Source organism: Trachemys scripta, chromosome 6, assembly GCF_013100865.1.
Source record: "Trachemys scripta elegans isolate TJP31775 chromosome 6, CAS_Tse_1.0, whole genome shotgun sequence".
Classification (NCBI taxonomy): Eukaryota; Metazoa; Chordata; order Testudines; family Emydidae; genus Trachemys; species Trachemys scripta.
The window spans coordinates 125,963,221-125,985,675 of NC_048303.1; the positions used below are offsets into that span (position 1 = coordinate 125,963,221).

The window sequence follows — 22,455 nt, forward strand, 5'->3', positions numbered from 1 at the left end:
GACTGCAGAAGTAAAACTTACATTAATATTGTTTGCATTAAAGGACTAAAACAATTCAGTTCATGGGAAAGGTGTAAAACAATTTTCCACTTAATGTGTGGAAGTTCACATCACAAACCAAACATAAACAAGGTCCTCCTGCGTGTCACAGATTAATAGCACTGCTCTAAACAGTAAATGCATAACAGCAAATTTTTGTAGATGAACAGTGCTGTTACAGCTTTATTTTTGACTTAATACAAGGCAATTAAAATGCCTAATACTTCACAAACAGTTATTAGCAAATACAAATATAGATATTTATTTTTAATGAAAATGTCCATTGAAAGATTTAACTTAAGTTTTGTTGTGAAATCTCTAGATTTTGCAAAGTTAACAGATATTCCAGTGCAAAAATAGATCCCATTACAGATAGCATAAAGTGCTTGGAATGAAGGACCAACTGTATTTTTTGGGGGCGGGGTGGGGGTATGAGGAAGGGGAGAAGCACTTTATCTTGGGGGAAAAATAACATGTATAGTCCTTATTGAAATACAAATATACTACAAAAAGGGTTGCAACAATTTAATAGCATACAGTAAGTGGTAACATTGTTTCAAATACATAAATGCCCTAAATGCAGTTCTGTTATCAGAGTGGTTCACAATTGTAACACGTGTGGCACTTGGATAATTTTGCCTGACATCCAACTCCAAGGGCAGAAAGAAGTAGTTGGAAATCATTTCAGCGAGTGAGAGAGCGGTATGTGAGAACTATATGGCACAGGATGGATTCCATACAGATTAAAAAAATGTACAAGAGGCTGAGATTTCTCCAGGGACTGAAGAGGTGTGAAATATTCCTGTTACCTTCAACATCTAGTGTAACTTTTCTTTTTATCATAGAAGCCCGATTGTGCATTAGGACTCTTCAAGGCTTTCTTCTTTGGCAGGGTTAGGAGAAATGAGCACATGGTGAGTACACTGTCTACCCACTGCAAATGAAATCATCCATCAAAAAAACTGCAACCATCTGTATGGGTTTAAAATAAACCCCATTGCAGTGGGCTCAAACTTGCACACCTCACATTCCTATTATACTGACTGGTTCTGTGCATTGCAGGATTGAGTCTATAGCTGTAGTCTCTCTGAGATTGTGAATTAGTGCCATTTGTGGTGATGATTTTCAGAGGTATTAAATGTTCAGTGTGTTCATTGACTCTGAAAATCATATCATAGCCCTGATCCTGCAGCCCTTGGTATCATGTGAGTTACAGCTGCAGGATTGGCCCCAATATTTATAACTGCTCTGCTCCTGAAAATATAATGTATACTGTTAATCTATTAATCATTCGGTGAGGATACTGTAGGGAAGTCTGAGTTCCTGTAAGTACAATACAGATATGCTTTAAGAAATGAGGTATACTAACCCCTTCTTCTGTCCTTTCCCCTCTACAACAGTATTCTGTGGATTAAATTATGAATATAGTATATAAAAGGCACTTCAGCATAGCTGTAGATTAGTTTACTTTATCCCAATGCAGAAATCCAGTCAGGACTGGTAGACTTAACCCTTTGCACAGTGTTTCATTTAATAAAATGCTGAATTTATCAATGCCAGGATGCCTGGAAGTGTATAAATAATCATCACATTGCCTAATGCTGCTAAAGTGATCAGTTCATGGCACTTTCTGTATTTATTAGTGTAAGACTTTGGGGCATTTACTGAAGAAAATCAAGTCATGATGGAGGAGTATCCAGAGGTAATAAATAACTTTTAGAGGCCCAGTTCAGCAAGGGCCATAAAGCACCAGTAGCCCTGTTGACGTCAGTGGGGCTGCTCATGCGCTTGGGGCTGAGGCTGGCTCTAAGGGTTGAAGCACAGCTGGGGTGCCCGAGGAACATTAGTACAGATGTGCTCCCATGGCACAGCCAGACGAGAGAGGCTGTCAGTAATTCTCATCATGGTAAAGTTTTGAATTGTAGATTACGGATTGCTGTCACTGGGGTGTTGGGGCTTATGCATCTAGTGGTTTCCAAGGGGAACTTGGATGAGGTGGTTTCCTACACGAACAAAAGTATATTCTGCAGTTAGGGTTCACCTAATAAACTACAGCACATTAATCTAACCATATATCAATTTCCATGTAGGAGAGTTTCAGGCAAATTGTTGTAGCTGAAGCCAGGGCTGGTGGTACTTGTTCGAACACATAATCTGGGATTTGCACAGACCATCTTACATGCCTGTAACAAAGTTATCACTGAAAATAGAGCATGACAATGCTGACATAATGTAATAAATTACACTATGGCTAAAGATCTAATTGAAGTATTTCCATACCCTAACTGCTGCCTTTTTAAGGACATATAAATAATATTGTTGAAAAAAATCTACATCTCTTCAGGTTTTCAGTTTAAGTGACAAAGCCAGAAATGACAGCACATTTGAGCTAAGCAATAGCGAATTTCAGATGCTGGTTACCTTTCTGCTGCCAAACAGGAATTCAAGAATAGGCATTACGTAGCAGAACGACTGTCTCGTGTGTTATAAGTTACTCTTGGCATTAGCAGCGTATACAACCAATGAGTGTGCTGCTCTAGTCTGATCCCTAGTTTTGCTTCTCATCCACGGCTCTCTACTCAGTCCTTGCGCAGCCTTCCAAGTGGCACTACTGTGGTATCACCAGAGGAGCAGCAAAGTACTTAACTACATAAAGGTTCATTAGGGAGCAGATGATTGGTCACAATGCTAGTGGGACAGTCCCATACATTTGCAAGGTTCAGTTGTGCACACTGCCATCCCTGCAGCGGATGATGAGATAGGTTATCAAATCTCTGTGTACCATCTACATATGGTATGCTTCATAGTTTAGGATTATTACCGATTGACCTCCACCAGTCTATAAAGATCTTTACAGAGTAGCCGGTCCGGTGGTTTTCCCCCCCCCCACACACACACACAAAATAAGGCCACAACACTGTGCCTTTTGGTAACTGGTTGGCACTGACTGTTTCGGTGCATTCATTGCCGGCAATGCATGTAGCACCAGGGAAATTCCACTCCCAATATGAAAAAATTTAAAGAGTACGAACGTGCACACCTTTAAAATATCAATAAATAATCACTGGCCATGATTCCGCAATAAACGATTGTTGCAACCCTAGGAAAAGTATACGGTGTAGGAACAAAATACAGTATGGCTGAAAGCCCACAGTGTCCAATGGGTTCCATACTACAGTTTCACAGAGTTATACTGTAATGAACTAGATTCAAGTCAGTCACTTGAGAACAGTACAACAAGGCAATGACTCCAAGAGGCACTGCCTCTGTAATGGAATTTTGTTTTCATTGCATTGAATTGCATTGCATTGAATGGTTATCAGTAGAGTGTCCAGTTTACGTCTTTCCCTCTGTATCCTCTAGCTTTCCCTGTTGGGAATATCCCATTCCATGCAAAGGAAGGTGTGCTGTCTTGTCCTTCTGCTCAACACCATGTCCTTGCCAAGAGTAGCTCACACGCAACTTTCTTTCACCTTCTCATCTTGCAGAAAAGAAGTAAGGATTGCAATGTCCACAACAGTCTGGTTTTTGTGCAATGACATGTCCTTTGTGTGGTCATCATCACTTTGGTCCTTGGCAAAGTTTACAAATACCTACAAGAGAAAAGGATCATGGAATCTTTAGTCACTTTGGGCTCTGCTTAATGCAGGACATTTTCCTCTACAAACTGTTTGTTTACCATGGATTCAACCCTGCTCCCTATTGAAACCAATGACAAATTTCCCACTGGCTTCAATGGCAGTAGGATTAAGTCCAGTATCTACTCTTTGTCAATTAAAATAGAGTTACAGAAGAAAAGCCCAGGTGGAAAAATAAAAAATCTGCCACACAGTAAGCAGCATTATCCAAAGGCCTCAACTGCCTTATCAGCTGTTTTGGCTACTGCACCCCTCTTCATTGCACTAGCTTCGCTGGTCACTGCATTGAGCTCAACATCCTATTCCTCAATTCCTTCCTGCTCACAACCCTCATTTTATCCTCCCTCCCTCTGCATCCTTCTCCCATCCTTTGCTTCTGATCACTCTTGCTTTCAGACTCCTTTTCCACTATCCCCAGAGTGGGACCTCTGTGCCAAGCATCCTCTGCAAAACCCTTTCAACACAGATCTCTTCAGCAGTGGTAGCGCCACACCTTTTCCTACTTCTGTACTGCATAGTGCCGGTGCTAGATTAGAAACTCTTTGAAGCAAAGGCCCTGCCTTTTGAAGTCTCCTGGAAGGTGCCATGTATTTTTACACTGCTATGTACTTTGCATTTATAAATACCGCATGTGTTTACTGCGTGCTATATACCTTGCACTGGAAAGTATTACCTTGCACTACTATGGTGCCTCTCATCTGAGGATTTCAAAGGCTTTTATAAACATGAATTTCGCCTCACAAGACCACTGTAGGCATTCTGAACCCCATTTTACAGATGAAGAAACACCCACACAGAGGGTTAATGACTCTACCCACAGTCACACAGGATATCTGTGGAACAGGAACAGAAACCACGTATCCTAACGTTCAGTTCTGTACAATTGCAAGACTATACTTTGTCCTTCAAATGTGTTTCTCTTAGCTTTTATGTCACATTTAGCCTGCAGGCTTGGTTCAGAGTAGGGAGAAAAAGATGCAGTGGATAAGCCAATGATGATGATACCTAGCTCTTATGTAGCCCTTTTCATTAGTAGATCTAAAAGTGCTGTACAAAAGGAGGTCAGCAGCATTATCCACATTTTACAGATGGGGAAACTGAGGCACAGAGTGGTGAAGTGACGCCCAAGCTAGTTGCAGAGTTGGGAATGGAAGCCAGGTCTCCTGAGTGCTCTATCCATGAGGCCCCACACAAATATTTGCCTTTCTACAAAGGTGAGATTCATTGACATGTTACAATCAGCTGAAGACAAATGGTCAAACTCTGCTCCCAGTTACACTCTGGAGGTCCAGTGGAGTTACTCAGGGTTTCCCAGCTATGTAAAGAGAGGAGAATTGGGCTCACAGCGCACTAGAAACTTACTTGGTCAAGTGTAGTCTGAGAAACGGAGTAGTCTTCTATGTGGAGTCTTTTTTTGTTCTGGGAGAGGATGCTAAATATCCTAGCCAGAGAGGATGGCGAGGATGGGAGCTGGTACTGAAGCATGTTCCGATGCTTCTCCTTCAGGACGCTGCCAGGAAAGGCAAGCCCGAAGAATTCCTGAACGGGCTTCAGGTTAGGGTTTGCCCCCGCTATTCGCACTACTATTGTATAGCCATCTCCAAACCTGCAAACAGCACCAAGCAGAGGAGTTTAGGTGAGTCTCTTGGAAAAAGGGGTGTCATTGAAAATACACAGCCATTTCCTGTAGCTTAAAGAGCAACAAGAAAGCCACATAAGAAGAGCCGAAGAAGGAGAAAAAAAATCACGTCAATATCCCAGCAGCTCAGATTGAACTGGTTGGCAGCCCAGTGCAGGCCCACTGACAAGTCTATGGCCTGAGCAAAATGAAAGCGCTCACCTGTTCTTCAAATGCTGGACGCTGCCAAGACACCTGAACCGCCCGTTGACCATTATTGCCATTCGAGTGCACAGGGCTTCGCATTCTTCCATGCTATGGGGGCAAACAAAAAACCATTTAACCCTGCAAAAAGCCTGCGTTTTCTGAAATCACCACCACTACATCGCACCAACCTGCATTTACAGAAACGAAGCGGCTGAGGTGAATGTTTAGATTTCAAAATCTACCCCCAGTTAAATCAGACTGGAGAAATACAATGCAGTATATACCCAACTGTAATGAACACTACATGCCTGTGAGATGTAAGCACCACTGATCTCCCCTCCTTGATGACGCTCAGAGCACAGTTCCATAAGAAACGGCGTGCCTTGGGATCCATTCCCGTGGTTGGCTCATCCTGAAAATTACATTTAGTAAACCATGTTATACTATAACATGCTACTGACACACTATTTCATATACAATGACAATATTTAACTGTGAAGAGTGAAAACCACACCCATCCAAATGATTTTTACTGGAAAAGTTTAAAAGAAAAAATGTCATGGAAATTTTCCCCTTTTTTCTTTCAAAATTTAAAATATGATTTTTCCCCAGAAATTTTAACTTAGTAAAAATTTGATCAGCTCTATTGTTGGTCAAAATTTGGAGAACAAATTTTGTGAATGTTGTACATTTTTTTCTCTAACTAAAAAATTTGGTCATCAATTTCAATATTGGAAAAAATGAATGAGCTCTAGTTTAAATAGAACGTGTAGCTCTCACTCATCACATACTATGGATTTTAGTAGCTCTTTTTCAAGAATTCACAAAAGGAAAGATAAAACCATTGCTTTCTTGTCTATTCTTTTCTCAAACTGTTCACACATAAAGAGCTGGATCTGATCATCCATCTAAGCACAGAACTCCCTTGACGTTAAGGGAGTTTTGTATATAAAGCAGTGGCAAGCTATCAGCCTTAATTCTTAGTGAGTATCCAAATCTAGACAGTCATTGCCAACAACTCTCTGGAACAAATTTCCAAAAATACATGGCATGAGCTTCAGGCCTCCATTTTGCCCTGTATTTGTACATATAACTACATCATGTTCGTATATAAGTTGGCCCTTTACACATACAAATGACATGTTATGCATTTAAATGTATACTTCATTGCCAAATGGTAAAACTTCACAGACTTCAATGGGAACAGCATTGAGACCTAGTTATTTTTTAATGGAAAAAAATGTTAATACATGAAGAGTCGTGAACTCACCAGGAACACCACTGGAGGGCTCCCAATCAGGGCAATAGCAGTGGAGAGCTTGCGTCTGTTCCCTCCACTGTAGTTCCCAGCATATTTTTCTCCATATTTCACAAGGCCCAGTTTACGAATTGCCCATTCGCCAACCTACAGGAAGAGAGGGCAACGTGACCTTCTGAATCAATATCTATGGGTGGGAACTACTGCACTGGAAGGTAAAGAGTCTTTGGGAAACAGAAAAATATTTATAAAAATTAGGGCTGTCAGTTAATCGCAGTTAACTCACGTGATTAACTAAAAAAAATTAATCGCAATTAAAAAAATTAATCGCAATTAATCACACTTATAACAATAGAATATCAATTGAAATTTATTAAATATTTTTGGATGTTTTTCTACATTTTCAATATTGACTTCAATTACAACACAGAATACAAAGTATACAGTGCTCACTTTATATTATTTTATTACAAATATACGCACTGTAAAATGATAAAAGAAATAGTATTTTTCAATTCACCTCATACAAGTATGAAGAACGGTCTCTATCATGAAAGTGTAACTTCCAAATGCAGATTTTTTTTTGGTTACATAACTGCATTGAAAAACAAAACAGTGTAAAACTTTAGAGCCTACAAGTCCACTCAGTCCTACTTCTTGTTCAGCCAATCGCTAAGACAAAAAGTTTGTTTGCATTTACAGGAGATAATGCTGCCTGCTTCTTGTTTACAGCGTCACCTGAAAGTGAGAACAGGCGTTCGCATGGCACTTTTGTAGCCGGTGTTGCAAGGTATTTATATGCCAGATATGCTTAACATTCGTATGCCCCTTCATGCTTCGGCCACCATTCCAGAGGTCATGCTTCCATGCTGATGATGCTCGTTAAAAAAATAATGCGTCAATTAAATTTGTGACTGAACTCCTTGGGGGGAGAATTGTATGTTTCCTGCTCTGTTTTACCCACATTCTGCCCTATATTTCATGTTGTTATAGCAGTCTCGGATGATGACCCAGCACATGTTCGTTTTAAGAACACTTTCACAGCAGATTTGACAAAATGCAAAGAAGGTACCGATGTGAGATTTCTAAAAATAGCTACAGCACTTGACCCAAGGTTTAAGAATCTGAAGTGCCATCCAAAATCTGAGAGGGAGGAGGTGTGGAGCATGCTTTCAGAAGTCTTAAAGAGCAACACTCTGATGCAGAAACTACAGAACCCAAACCACTAAAAAAGAAAATCAACCTTCAGCTGGTAGCATCTGCACGCCAGCTACAACAGTGCCATGCGAACGCCTGTTCTCACTTTCAGGTGACATTGTAAACAAGAAGCAGGCAGCATTANTTTTTGAGTGTAGGTTGTTTTTTTTTACATAATTCTATATTTGTAAGGTCAGCTTTCATGGTAAAGAGATTGCACTACAGTACTTGTATGAGGTGAATTGAAAAATACTATTTCTTTTGTTTTTTTTACAGTGCGTATATTTGTAATAAACATAAATATAAAGTGAGCACTGTACACTTTGTATTCTGTGTTGTAATTTAAATTAATATATTTGAAAATGTAGAAAACATCCAAAAATATTTAAAATAAATGGTATTCTATTGTTTAACAGCGCGATTAATTTTTTTAATTGCTTGATGGCCCCAATAAAAACAGACCCAGTTATACAGCACTCTCTTTGGGTACTGCTCAGTGCCCACTCACTGGGTGTCAAGCTACTGTTTCCTAGGGCTTGCAGTAACATGACTCATTGTGCGCTCGTAGGAAATGGCCCAAGATTCCTGCAGTTACTACACACCACCACTGCAGATGAAGGCCCTGAAACTGATTGGGGAAGAACCTCAGCTGCTGTAAACGAGCACAGCTCCTTTACGCAGATATGGCCCATTAGTATTTCCAGACCAGCGCTCTATCAAGATCTACCGCCTATGGGATGTAGATGGCGTATGTTGCTGACAGCATGAGAAGTCAACAGCAGAGAGGGAGTGGCCTGACTGACTGCTCCAGCACTGGGAACACCCAAATGTCAGTGTTCAAATAATGAAAATTTAGTCCCTATAAACTATGAGTGGCCAGACTGGGAAGCCCTTAAATTGGTGAGCATGTATTCGCAATGAACTCAATGGGACTACTCCTCAGAGTAAATGATCAGCAACAGGAATAAGGACTCCACCATTTATCCCTAAATAAGCATTCCTTAAGGCAACCGATCAGTCTCGGAGTAATGGTGACCAGTAGGAAAAGCCTGGGGAGGGTTTAACTGACTTGAAACCCAGGTTGATTGGTAATATCAGCTGCTCTGTGCAGGACACAGTTGTCCTAGGTAGGAGTGAACGAGCAGAACACTTGTTTGGTACTGAAAAACCACAGCAGATGACAATTTCGCTATTCTGTCCAAACCGACGGATTAAAGTGGGCAGTGAAATGCAATTCAGCCTGGCTCTGTGCTTTCTGGTTTGCGTACCTGGCAGACTTCTTTCTCAGGAACACCCCGTAAAAGTGCAAAGAACTCCAGATGTTCTCTCCCCGTCAGCAGCTCGTTAATAGCATCAAACTGAGGGCAATAGCCCATGTTCTGATGGACTCCTTGGATGTTAGACAAGATACTATAAAGCAAGAGAAGATCCATAGTTAGGATTGTGCAACATCCGTTGCCTTTTCAGGTAGGGAACACAGAACAGGGATTTGACCAGTCTCATTCTGGAAGTATAACCAGTGGCTTAGGCAAAGCTGTGACTGGATCCCAAAAGCAATTGGGGGTCACAGTAATTTCTTTTAAAATGTGACTGTTAATCACGATGGGCACCATTGTCAAAAACGCTACGTAACCTTAAGAGCCTATGGGCACGTCTACATGGCAAGTTACTGCGTGGCAAGCCTGGACTGCTACAGCACAGTGAAAGCCCTGGAGTGCCAGCAGTAATGGGACTTGGACTGTGCTCGAGCAGTGTCTACATGGGGCATTACTGCAGCAAGCTGATGTGCTGGAGTTTCATACCGTGGCTTGCTGCACAGTAACGTGCTGCGTGGACAAGCCCTAAGCCCCATTTTTCAAAGTGACTCAGGATTTAGGTACATTTGAAAATGTTACCCTATGACCTTGACTCAGCAGAGCACATGCTTAAAGTTAGGCAGGTTTAGCCCTGGTGCAAGCAGGGGCCAGTCTCGCAAAGTCAGTGGAGTTACATCTGCTTGGGAATTTGAACACACAGGAAGGAGAGAGAAGCAGAGGATTTTCTTTGGTGTGAAGCAGAGGGAAGTGTCTTCTGCTCACCTGTTTCCCTTCAGATAAGCTTCTCCTCCCGTCACATCTGTATCTCCAGTTAGCATCTTGAAAGTTGACGACTTGCCAGCGCCATTCACTCCCAGGAGGCCAAAGCACTGAAAACATTAAAGAGCATATGAGCCCATGTGTATTTGAGTGCATGATTTGACCTGCAGAATCTTTTATTACTGACAATGACAGGCGTAAGGCAGGAAGAAGTCCCTGGACTCTCAGAGCTCAGGGTGAGAGTGAGGGTCTATAGGAAAAAAACATCTTTTTATGTATAAATGTGAGCAAATTTGATCTGGAATTAGCAAGACAGACTAACGATGGCTCCCCCCATTCTGACAGCTGCTCTTCAGTGTAATACCACATTTTCATAGGAAGTTTCTGAACTTTTATTTCCAACTGAAATCATTTGGAAGGGAGAAGGGAACAAAAGCATTTTATCTAGAGGAATAGCCTCAGACTGCATACCAAACACTAATGTATTTATCCTGCCACCCCAAGTGAGTGCGATTATCCTTGTTATCCTGAGGGATTTAGTGATTTGTCCAAGGTCACACCCAGAGTCTGCGGCAGAGCAGGGAATTGTCTTAAGCACAAGACCATGTCTCCTCTTCATTACAATGAAAACCTCAAGGATTTCAGCTCTTATCCTACTCACTGCCTTCTACTGCTCCGAAATAGTTCAGTAAAAACGAACACAGATCTAGATGACAAATTTGGTCGTTACCTCCCCAGGAGGGATTCCAACACAGATCCGGTCAACAGCTGGTTTTCTCTTCATTCTATAAATCTGAAACCAGGAAATACAAATTAATGAGAATAAGCAAGGTGGGAGGGTGGGAGAAGAGAGAGACTCTGAGCCCCACGTACTTCCCAAGACATCCTTAAGGCTCCAGTCCTGATCCCCCTGGACTTGATGGCTAAATTCTCATTGGACTTCAGTGGGACAGGATTAGCTTTTTACTACCACATCAAATCATACTAGCCATACTCCTGGAGGTAACTGGTGGTCGAGATAATCAGGGGAGCTGATTCTGGGGTCTGCACTCAGGCATACAGGGCCAGATCCTCGGCTGGGGTTAATTGGCATAGTTCTGTTGACTTCAATGGAGGGTCTGGCCCAATATCTGATTGGGAAGGAAACTGTAATGCATCAGACAGTGCCCCAGACATGCGAGACTTGTGCCAGAGATTCGTGCATTCTGGATGCAGATGCACTGCTGACATCCAACACATTTTACCTGCTGGAAGTGAACTGCCTTTTAAGCCTGTGAATAGAATGTATCTGGGCCCTGACTCAAAGTCCACTGAAATCAGTGAGAGTCTTCCCCTTGACTCCCGTGGGTTCTGGATCAGGTCCTGGGTAAGCTGTGTGGTACTGGTGAGGGACTGCCCCAGCCCCAACCTATCTAGGTAAGCATGTGCAGCCCTCTCTCTCTCACCTTGGTCAGCTCTTTGATTTCAAGGATGTCACTCTGTCCGCCGCCACTAATTATCCTCTGCCTCTCCCTGGTCACATCCTCATCTTCATCATTCACAGGAGGCAACTTGGCACTGACAGGCCTTCGAAGGGGAACAAGTCAACATGTGAAAAGGAAGAGAAGAAAGCATCCAAGGTGAATGCATTACAAATGAAAGAGAGGGTGAGACAGATGTCAATCATGCACCAGCATCCAAACAGAACACACCCGGGGAAGCCCTTCTGTGTTTGCAATTCAACCCTGTGCAGAAGGCTAGCAAGCTGCTTCTGTCCCACTTAGACCTTCAAAGCGAGGCTTCAGTGCACAGGCCATGTGCTGACCCTGTGCACGCAGGGGAACTTCACCCATAGCGAATGCTGATCTGTTTGGTGTCAGAGCTGTTAGATCCAGGCACATGACTCCTAAGGCCTCCAGCACACTCTTGGGCTACTGATTATTGCTGTGTTCACATAGCGTCCTCCAGACAAAACCAATTTCACACCAACTAATGTTTGCTCAAGTTCAAAATACTGCCAAGGACCAAAACGTTCTTTCTTCGAGATGCCTCCCACAGCTCTTCTCAGGCTGGGAGAGGGGTTTGAACTAGAATTTTAAAGCTGTGCTAGTGATGCAAACTTTGGGCCCATTCCTGCTGCCACTCAGGTAAATGGCAAAACGACATCCAGGCTCTGGCTGCACAATAATTTCCCACTGTGAATTGACAACGAGGTGGTACAATGGCTGGCTGCACAAGCATCATCATTAACACACGGTTGCTAACTGCGGTTTGACCTCGCTGATTGTCTAAGTTGTAGCATGGGTCTTTTGCAGTATGACCGGGCCAGCTGAATCCTATCTGCCACTGTCCTGTACGTCAGAGCCAAGCGCACACCTCAGGCTTCCCTGCATCTCCCCAGCCCCAGCCCACAACACTGACGCATGATGCAGAGCGAGCTTACCTCGGTTTGATGAAGAACCTGTACTGGATGAGCACTGTGATAAGGAAGAAGACTACCCCTTCCACAGCCATGGCAAAGAGGTTCCGTCCCACCAGATCCCAGGACAGAGGGGACACAAAACGGTTCTCACCTGTTTGGAAAAGCCAAAGCACAGTCAGCGTTGCACAGCGGCTGGAGAGACTGATACAAAGATGAAAGGCTCTTGCCCTGAGAGAGCTTACAGACTAATTTTAGACAAGATGCAATGAGAGGGTGACGCTAAGGGGAAAGAGAGGACAAAGATAATAAGATCACGTGGTGACCCAGTTTTGGCTTGTGCACGTAGTACTTTTCTAATAGTGATATTCAGATGTTCATTGTGCTAGGTGCTGCACATAGCTATAGTAATAGACAGGCTCTGCCCTGAAGAGCTTACAATCTAAACAGACAAGACAGTGAAAGGAAGCATTATCCCCATTTTACAGAGGGGGAACTGAGTCACAGAGAGATGAAGTGACTTGCCCAAGGGCACACAGAAAGTCTGTGGCGATGTCAGGAGTTGAACCCCGCTCTCCTAACTCCCAGCCCCAGTGCCTTAACCACACCACCATCCTTCGTCTCAACTTGAGGCTGCATTTCATACAACTACATTTTTGTATTTTTAAAGAATCAACTGACTCCCTAATAACTCAAGCTCCCTAACAGCTGAGAACCATTTGCTCGCTTGTCCTGGTAAGGAATCAGATGGGATATCTACAGGCTCTGGGCACTTCAGAGCAGACCTCTGTACTGTTTTCACTACTGTTAGCTAGGCACTGATCCTGCCAGGCCCTGGGAGCCAAGGCCCCTCAGTTCCTGGTGATTTCAATGGGAGTGGAAGGCAGTCAGCACCTCCCAGGCTCATGCCCTAGGTGTCCAGCTGACGCTGTGGATCCCACATTGTGTGAGGTCACTTACCAAACCTTTCCAAAGCGTCGGCCATGGCCTGATTTTTCACCATGTCGATCAGTCCCCGCCCCAGGCAGAAGTGGGGGAAGATGAGGAACACAGACTTCAGGATTTCATTGATATTGTTCAGCTTCTAATGGAACAAAAGCCAAGCACAAGTCAGCTACCCGAGCAGCTTCTCAGGGCGAGAACCAAAAAGCAGGGAGGTTTAGCTTGCTGAGGGTGACTGTCCTGTATATTTGCTTCCCAATGGGTAGGAACAACCACTCCACCACCCTCTGACAGCACAGATTAGACAAACAAACTTGACAAATAATGGGGGAACCCTCTGGACATGATTATAATTGTGCCCCGGGACCCCATGTGCTAAGTACTGTATGTACCAACAGCACAAAGATAGTCCGGCCCAGAGAGCTCACAGTCCAAGATTTAGATAATATGCTTGAGGTGAACAAATAGGGCTGGGGTCGAGGTAACAGCAGAGAGATGGGATTGCCATGCACTGTCTCAGTCACAGATTACCATCAGCTGAACTAATGCCAAGCAGGTATGGGATACCCCATTCCCCCAGGTCTCCAGAGGGCAGGGGACTGGTATTCTTATCTCAGCTTTCACTCCCACCTCCAAGTGAATACAGAGCTTAGCTTCTCCACACAGCACTCAGTAGCTACCAAACTCTTCTTTCCCTTTGACTATTGATTAGAAACAGCTGAAGAGTTTTAAGCCCCTTTCAGCAAGGTACGTAAGCATGTGAGTAGTGCCGCTGATGTCAAAGGGGCTACTCGTGTGCTTAAAGTTACACACATGCTTACGTACCTTGCTGAACTGGCGTCTTCTGGGCAACATGCCCCACTTGCTCCATCATTCCCTATTCTGACCACCTGACCTAGCCTTCCCTCCCCTCCCCTGCACACCAGGAGATACAGAATGGACACCGCGCACTCGCCAGTGCCTAAGGGCAATGTAAAGCAGTGGGGTGGTCAGCGACGCATCATGGGAACATACGTTGTTGGTGAAGAGCTCGAGGACGAAAGTGGCCACACTGCCATTTATGCCAATGAAGAGATTCACGCTGGTCAGCACCACGTAGGCTGTGCTGGGGATCTTGAACACAAAGGAAGCTGGGTACATGAGTGGTGTTATAGACCACCTGGTGAGCAGAAAGACACAGTGTAAGACACGCTCATTCACAGCACAAAGTCCACTGGGGCCTCACGGCTCTCCTTGAGAGATGCAGCCTTACCCATAGAGCAGGAGCAGAAGGGCCAGTGCGGGCAGGTTGGAAGAGGACACGTAGGACTTCTGTTGGAAGCAGATGAAGATGATGATGACCAAGGTGGCTGGAACTACGTAGTTGCACTGGAAGGAGGAAGAAATAGCTCCAGGTTACTTGCAAAATAAAATCAAAAGCATCTTAATGCTCTACATTTGTTTTTGTTCAATATCTTAATTAATGATCTGGAGGATGGCGTGGACTGCACCCTCAGCAAGTTTGCAGATGACACTAAACTGGGAGGAGTGGTAGATACGCTGGAGGGTAGGGATAGGATACAGAGGGACCTAGACAAATTAGAGGATTGGGCCGAAAAAAACCTGATGAGGTTCAACAAGGACAAGTGCAGAGTCCTGCACTTAGGACAGAAGAATCCCATGCACTGTTACAGACTAGGGACCGAGTGACTGTGCAGCAGTTCTGCAGAAAAGGACCTAGAGGTCACATTGGACGAGAAGCTGGATATGAGTCAGCAGTGTGCTCTTGTTGCCAAGAAGGCTAACGGCATATTGGGCTGTATAAGTTGGGCATTGCCAGCAGATCGAGGGACGTGATCGTTCCCCTTTATTCGTTACACCATTTATTGGTGAGGCCTCATCTGGAGTACTGTGTCCAGTTTTGGGCCCCACACTACAAGAAGGATGTGGAAAAATTGGAAAGAGTCCAGCGGAGAGCAACAAAAATGATTAGGGGTCTGGAGCACATGACTTATGAGGAGAGGCTGAGGAAACTGGGATTATTTAGTCTGCAGAAGAGAAGAGTGAGGAGGGATTTGATAGCTGCTTTCAACTACCTGAAGGGGGGTTCCAAAGAGGCTGGATCTAGACTGTTCTCAGTGGTAGCAGATGACAGAACAAGGAGTAATGGTCTCAAGTTGTGGAGAGGGAGGTTTAGGTTGAATATTAGGAAACACTATTTCACTAGGAGGGTGGTGAAGTACTGGAATGGGTTACCTAGGCAGGTGGTGAATTCTCCTTCCTTAGAGGTTTTTAAGGCCCGGCTTGACAAAGCCCTGGCTGGGATGATTTAGTTGGGAATTGGTCCTGCTTTGAGCAGGGGGTTGGACTAGATGACCTCCTGAGGTCCCTTCCAACCCTGATATTCTATGATTCTATGAAGTGGAGGAAAACAGGGTAAAAATATGGGAATAGAATTGAAAATAATGATGCTATCTGCTCAGTAAATAAGCTAGCACATTATACATGGTGATTGGAGAGCTTGCTAGCCACTCCACATCTTCCTTAGTCCAGCACCGGAAACGAACTGTATACTTGTCCTAGGGTGAATCGCAGTGCCCAGATGTTACAATAAATGAAGAGGAATAAGTCAAGGTGTTTATTATTGTCACGATTCGTATTACAGTAGCCAGATAGTGATGGGAGGTTCTGGGCATGCCCCGCCCTGAAGAGCTAGCAATAGATTAAAAGACAAGATAAAAGGTGGGAAGGGAAACAGAGGTGTGGAAAAGGGAAGTGACTTGCCCAAGGTCACAGAACAGGCCAGCCAGCAGCAGAGCTGGGAATCCAACCCAGGGCGGCTGAGTCCTAGTGCAGTGCCCTGATCACACCATGCTCTTCAGCACTAGCTAATGTCAGTACATTCCCCTGGAAGTGGGAGTTCACCATGCCCTTTCAGTAGGTTTGTGACCATATGCACACATCTGTGTGCGCACACGCATGCACAGGGGCCAAATTCAGCCTAGCCAGAACTCCGTAACCACACCAGCTTATACCAGGGATGGTCAGCTGTGCAGGGAGACCAGTGCTGTGCTGGCAGGAGAGCCAGGTGGGTGGAGCAGGGGCAGGAGCAGCTTGTCAGAACTACCAGGCACCAGAACACTTATCACATGCATCCCGTTAGGGCATGTAGAAGAATGCACACTCCTTCATCCTAGCGAGCTCTGCAACGAAGGCGTAGTGTTCTGCACTGCCCCGAGCTTAACCGGCACAAGCTGCCTTCGTTTTGCAGCGATGCGTGTTGTTACACATTGTAACCTGCTCTAAAGGATGAGCTCCCGGGAGGCAATCTTACCATGTCCCAGACGAAGTTAGCCAGCCAGTAGATCACCGGCTTCACCCCACTGATGAACTGCAGGTGCTTGGCCTTGCTGACTCGCTCCTGGATCAAGAAAACCACAAAGCTGGCGGGGACGAAGGACATGGCGAAGATCACACAGATGGAGACTAAAACGTCCACCGACGTGGTCATCCTGGGCAAAGGGAAATCAGAGTGGCGATAAATTATTGCCAGAGTCTCCCTCCATACTGTGCCAGCGCACGTTAGCACTGGAACCTGAACTGGGGCCCCATTCGGCCACCCTCACCACACAATGGGAATACAGGTGGTAGAACTGGGCCCTCAGGTTCAGCTCTGTTGCAAGTATGTTCATTGAAAGGACATTGTTGGGCTGGATAATGATGAGAGGTCTTTCACATGTGTCTAACCACAAGGGAAAATGTCGGGATTTACATCTGAGCTTTACTCCACCAAAGATTTATACGTGTAGGGGACTGGCACATGAGAGCAAAGCTCTGCCCAGCACTTTTCCAGCGTTAACAAGCTTCAGTATAATGCAGTTGGGAGAGTCAGAGGCTGAGATTTGCAAAGCTGCTTAGGGGATTTGGACACCCAAGTCCCATTAATGTAATGGGAATTGGAGATGCAATTCCCATAGGTGGTTTTGGAAATCTCAGCCTGGACTGCTGCAAAATCCCTGGCCAGATCCTCAACTGGTGACTACAACTGGCCACGTTAATCCAGCACGGCTCTGGTCTGCTGGCTTTTGAATCACTAAGGAATCCTCGTTCTTTTATTTACCCGCTCCCCTCCCCCAACACCCATTTCTTGCAGCTTCCTTAATTCCAAGGAACTTTCTTCTTCCCTCCCTTCCATTCCCCGTAGCCCCTCGTCTCCAGCAGGCCGCAGATAACATTCATACTAGGACGTACAGGGCGACCTCGGAGAGCTGCTGCTTGGTGAGGTTGAGCGGGTGGTTGAACGCGGTGATCCCGTAGGTGCTGGGGTTCTCGCCGTCCTGAAGGTTGGCCCGGAGGATGGCATTGTTGATCACATTCAGGAAGGAGCCAATGGCGTGCCAGCCTTTGTTATTGAACCAAACCTGAAAAGCAACATGCCAGCATCAATAGGGTTGCCAGCCATGCCTACCATTCTACAGGCTCCCCTGGTCCATAGCCAAGGGGTTCAGAGGTCTACAGCCAGTTGGGTGGTGGTGGGAAGATGTATTGATTCTTCCTGCCTTTTTGCAAACTATTGTCAGCCACCTCAGTGGCACAATATACAGTTTGACAAGGGCAGTTATATGCCCCCTGATCTCCTGAATAAAGGTGGTAGCATCACTTCAGTTCACATGAGGAACCTGGGATGTTCATGAGATCCTAAGCATGGGTGAATGGAGGCATATGGCCCATGTGCACTGGGAAAGCACAATCCATGGTTCCTATGCTGGGAGCAGGTAAGTGCCATGATCTACCGATTTCCAAGACCTTGATCCAACACCCTTTGGAGTCAATGGGCTTTGGACTGGGGTCCAAGAGGCCACTCTCTCCTGGAAAACACCACACAGGGATGTGGCAGTTTTGGTTCTGTTGGCAAATGATTCGGGCGCCGTGCCCCCTGTTCTGAACACATGCTGCATACGGATCGCTAGGGCATTGGCAATTAGAAGCAGAGCTGGGGTTTAAAATGCAAGGTTCTGGCTCCGAATATCAGGCACAGCAGTGGGTGGGCAGGATTTACCTTCACGTTGTTTTTTGTGTCCATCCCTTTCATGAAGCTTCCCAAGCTGTGAAGAAACTGATCTCCAGAACTCCCCTGTGAACAGCACACAATGGCACATTTGCTTCATCCATTATAGACAGTGCAGCGGATACCTTCCTTATACTGTTTGCCTTGCCACAGATTGGGGGATGGGAAGGTGCCCCAGCCTCACACGTCCCCTGAACTGCAGTCCCAGGGCTCAGAGTCCCTCGCTATTCTGGGACGACTCCAAAGTGGGCAGGAAGTTGAGAAAGCCCCAGGGAACTCCAGAACTGTCTTTTGTGTGGTAGCAACTAACCGGCACAATCCCACACAGAACTTTCCTATTCTAGCAGCTCTCAGAGACACTGTGTCACAAATACTCGCCCTCCCAAAAAATCAATAGCCCAGATTCCTTCCTGTGCCAAGATCCATGAAGTGCAGAGGGGTAGGCCGAGGCTCACTGATTCTCTGAAGCAATTTGCACTTCCCTGGCACAGGTTAGAGCAGCTGAGAGGCTGCTCTAATTTACACAAAGTGGCAATCGGGCTGGATGGGGCCTAGGGGCCCTCTACTCCTGCTCTGTGCCAGCAGTGGGGGAGCTCTGAGCTAGCTAGATCCAGCTGCTGTCTGGCTGCTCTGTGCCAGCAGTAGGGGAGCTCTGAGCTAGCTAGATCCAGCTGCTGTCTGGCTGCTCTGTAACAGCGGAGTGGCACAGAGAGGCCAGAATGAATGAGAATATCAGGCTTGATTTCCCCCCCCCAGTTCTCATGTTATGGTTTCTGAGACACCCAACCTGCTCTCTCAGATTCTGAGCTGTGCTAGCCGATAGTAACTGGGGTCACTGACTCCCACTGACATCAATGGAAGCTTACTGGAGTGAAAAAGGAGTGAAATCAGAATAAGGATCTCAGGACTTAGTCCTCTTTAAGTCAGCTTCCTGACTCCACTTTGGGTTTAGATGATCAGGTATTCCGAGACCATAGTTACCAAATGGTTCTTCTGGATTTGAACAATGATGACTCCGCCCACAAATGCAGTTCTATTACAACCCATGCTAGCATAACGTGGCTCAGCACATGGTCCTTTATCTCAAGCAGAGGAAACTCATATTTTTAGACCCAAAGGTCCCGGGGTTCAGTCCCTGCTGGCCACACTCCCCCCCCCCCAGGGGTGTACTATGACATCAGCACATTCTGAGCCCATATGAAATTGCTCTTCACCTTGGCTACCTCCAAGATTTTCTTCACTTGCTTGATGGCATCACTGACTTCATCGCTGGGAGGAAGCAGGAGGGAACTGCTGGCGCCCACTGAAAACCCACCATAGCTGAAAGCACAGACAGACAAGACAGTGAAACACAGACTGACTCTACAGCGTCCTCCATAACAGGCCCTTTTCCATCCCCTGGGGCTTTTAGCTTGCTGCTCTGTGCTGGGATCGAATACCTCAAAGTTAGGCCTCCAGTGACAACCTGAAGTTGACATTTGTTTGTTAAGCTTCCATTCAACGGGAGCCTCTAGGGGTGTCCACACAGCCCAGAGCAGTGAGCCTGCCCTGTAGACATGCCCGAACTCTCATAACCAAACAGGACTCCAACTCGCTGAGCTCTCCGAGGGGACAGCAGGACATTCAGGCTTATTCCTCCCAGGAGCTGTGCTAGATTTCTGCTTAATTCCCCCAAACAAAATTAGAGCTGACTGTTTACAAAACTGACCTGTGGCCCTTCCACACTGCAGCCCAACCTTTCAGCTTCTGTCCTTTCATCACGCAGGGGTTAAAGGAAGGGGAAGCAAGGCGGAGAGCAGCTACCATCCACTGCTGACAGCAGAGTGGGGTCCTCTCTCAGTGCAATGCTCCCCCACCGTCCTCCCGGCCCCTCTTAGGATGGTGCACTTGATTGTAAGCAGTCTAAGGGCCTGATCTTGCAAGGGCTTGCTAGTGGGCATCCTGCTAGGTGGAACTACTCACAGGAGCAGGCGTTGTGGTAAGCAGGCACTTTTCAGTTTGTCCGCTCACAAAGCGCGGTGACTAGGGAAAGGCTCAGTAATTGTGGATACTATTTCTACTGCAACGCTCAAAACAATCGTTTCACTGAAATATTTCTGGTGGGTTTAGATTTTGAAAAAAGCTTCGTTTTACAAAAATTAAATTTGACCAGACAGCAGCCCACAGAGCAGGGCACTCATTGGTTAATGAGCCCCAAGCACCCTAAAGAAAGGACAGTAACTTACCGGAACTCATTCACCCAGATCTTGTTCCTTAAACTGGGAAGGCAAAGAGAAGAAACAAGTCTGTTATTTATGAGATGGGCCATCAGTCAGACCTACCCTCCAGCCATATGGGCACAGACCATAATGAGACAGAAGTACATTCATGGCTGGGGCCAGATTAATGCTGTGTGTAACTCCAGGGAGTTCAGTTGTGTCACCCGGCAGAGGAGTTTGCCCTGATGCTTTATACTGGTATAGCAGCTCCCGGGCTCCCTGCACTGCTCTGCCTTGGCCCCCGGGATAAAGCAGAGAGGGACCTGAGCTGGAACCGGAGTCAGAGACACTTCTGGACTTGGCTGAAGTTTTGGGCAGAGCCCATTGCATCGCAAAAGAATGGGAACATCGGAAGCTGCTTAGAAAATTTACCCAGGGTCGTGGTGGAGTCTCTATCACTGCCAAGTTTTAAATCCCGAGTGGGTGTTTTTCTAAAAGCTCTGCTCTGGGATTATTTGGGGGCAGTTCTCTGGCCTGTGTTACACAGGAGGTCAGGCTAGATGATCACAATGGACCCTTCTGGCCCTGTAGTCTATAAATCTAAACCAGGAAGGGATCCAGCAGTTTCAGACCACGCTTTTAAAAGCCTCGTGTTTGACTTCAGGAAGAAACATTTCAGCTAGTTGAGTACTTGGCTAGAAATACTTCCTGCCGATTTGTGCTGACTTGCACCAGCCATTGAGCGAACAAGCAAAGTGAGTTTGAAACGTAGGGTCTGATCCACAGCCCACTGAAGTCAATGTAAAGACTCTCCTTGACTTCGCATCAGTCCCTCCAAGGCGACCGGGAAGGGACTATTAGCTATGCACAGGTGGGTGCTCGTGGGTCTAAAAGAGCCTAAGCTGGGGTGGGCCAAGAGAAAGCGCAAATTAGACTCACTGAGCCTCGCATAGTCTCACCTCTGCAGACAGCCCAGAGTTTAAAGCTCTCCAGGGGTCAGATTCACCCATGGGAGTTATGTGGTGCACAGGTCTCTGCACAGGGGTAGCAGCAATCACTAGGGAACAATGTGTGTAATAGGCACCTTTTCCCAATGATCTGTGCGTAGGTCTTCACCAGATAGTCCGATATGTTCCGGCCCGTCAGGTTCTGCAGGATGTCGCCAGTGTTCTGTTCTCTCTGGTGCCGTGGGAAAAGCAGAGACTTGGAATCGAGTATGTTTTCCTCGGCTTCATGCATATCCCCCCAAAAGACCCAACCCAGCCGCGCGTTCTCCACGCACATCCCCGTGCTGCTCTGGGGCTACAGAACAGACCTCTCCTACCTGTGGAGGTGGCAGCCCCCCTGCACCAGGAGGGCACACAGGGAGCATTTTCTTGATCTTCTCATTGCTGCATTCGCAGGCCGGGGAGGGGTTCTCCATGGTCCAGTTGCCGTTCAGGAAGATGTCCAGGACCGTGTCGGGGACAGAGGCGGTGGTCCATTTATCCTCTCTGACCAGGCAAGGAGTGTCCCTGCATGAGGCAAGAGCCAAGGCAAATGCAACTTTTTATAAAGAATGGTCAGTTTGCTAAATTATGTAAATAATCAATGCTGGTCAACACACAAGAGGGAGTTTTCCGAAGCGCTCAGCTTGGGCCTAGCTCTGCTCCCACTGAAATCAGCAGTCAGACTCCCACTGGCCTAGCCTGGCGCCTGTGGAAGGCAAAGGGAAGGCTCTCATTAACATCAATGGGAGCAGAGTCAGGCTGACGCCAGGCACTTTGGAGAATCCCACCCACCATTATCATCCCTTTCTGGGGAGCTTAAAGTGCTTTATTTAACTCCGCCTCACAACC

The 22,455-nt window shown here is 45.9% G+C and overlaps 1 protein-coding gene across 2 annotated transcripts in view; it reads right to left on the reverse strand.

Moving 5' to 3' along the window:
• Positions 1-201: 201 nt before the first annotated feature.
• The window catches only part of ABCA1 (ATP binding cassette subfamily A member 1), a gene marked incomplete at its 5' end in the record, with an annotated part of 48,398 nt that continues 26,144 nt past the window's right edge, over positions 202-22,455 (reverse strand). For both annotated transcript variants that reach the window (XM_034773054.1, XM_034773053.1), the window contains 20 exon segments: positions 202-3,632; positions 5,040-5,283; positions 5,518-5,610; positions 5,811-5,914; positions 6,773-6,907; positions 9,226-9,367; positions 10,036-10,142; positions 10,763-10,825; positions 11,478-11,598; positions 12,455-12,584; positions 13,391-13,514; positions 14,387-14,531; positions 14,625-14,740; positions 16,686-16,863; positions 17,603-17,772; positions 18,411-18,485; positions 19,634-19,739; positions 20,645-20,677; positions 21,702-21,796; positions 21,942-22,131. In XM_034773054.1, the coding sequence (XP_034628945.1) occupies positions 3,492-3,632; positions 5,040-5,283; positions 5,518-5,610; positions 5,811-5,914; positions 6,773-6,907; positions 9,226-9,367; positions 10,036-10,142; positions 10,763-10,825; positions 11,478-11,598; positions 12,455-12,584; positions 13,391-13,514; positions 14,387-14,531; positions 14,625-14,740; positions 16,686-16,863; positions 17,603-17,772; positions 18,411-18,485; positions 19,634-19,739; positions 20,645-20,677; positions 21,702-21,796; positions 21,942-22,131 (2,512 nt within the window).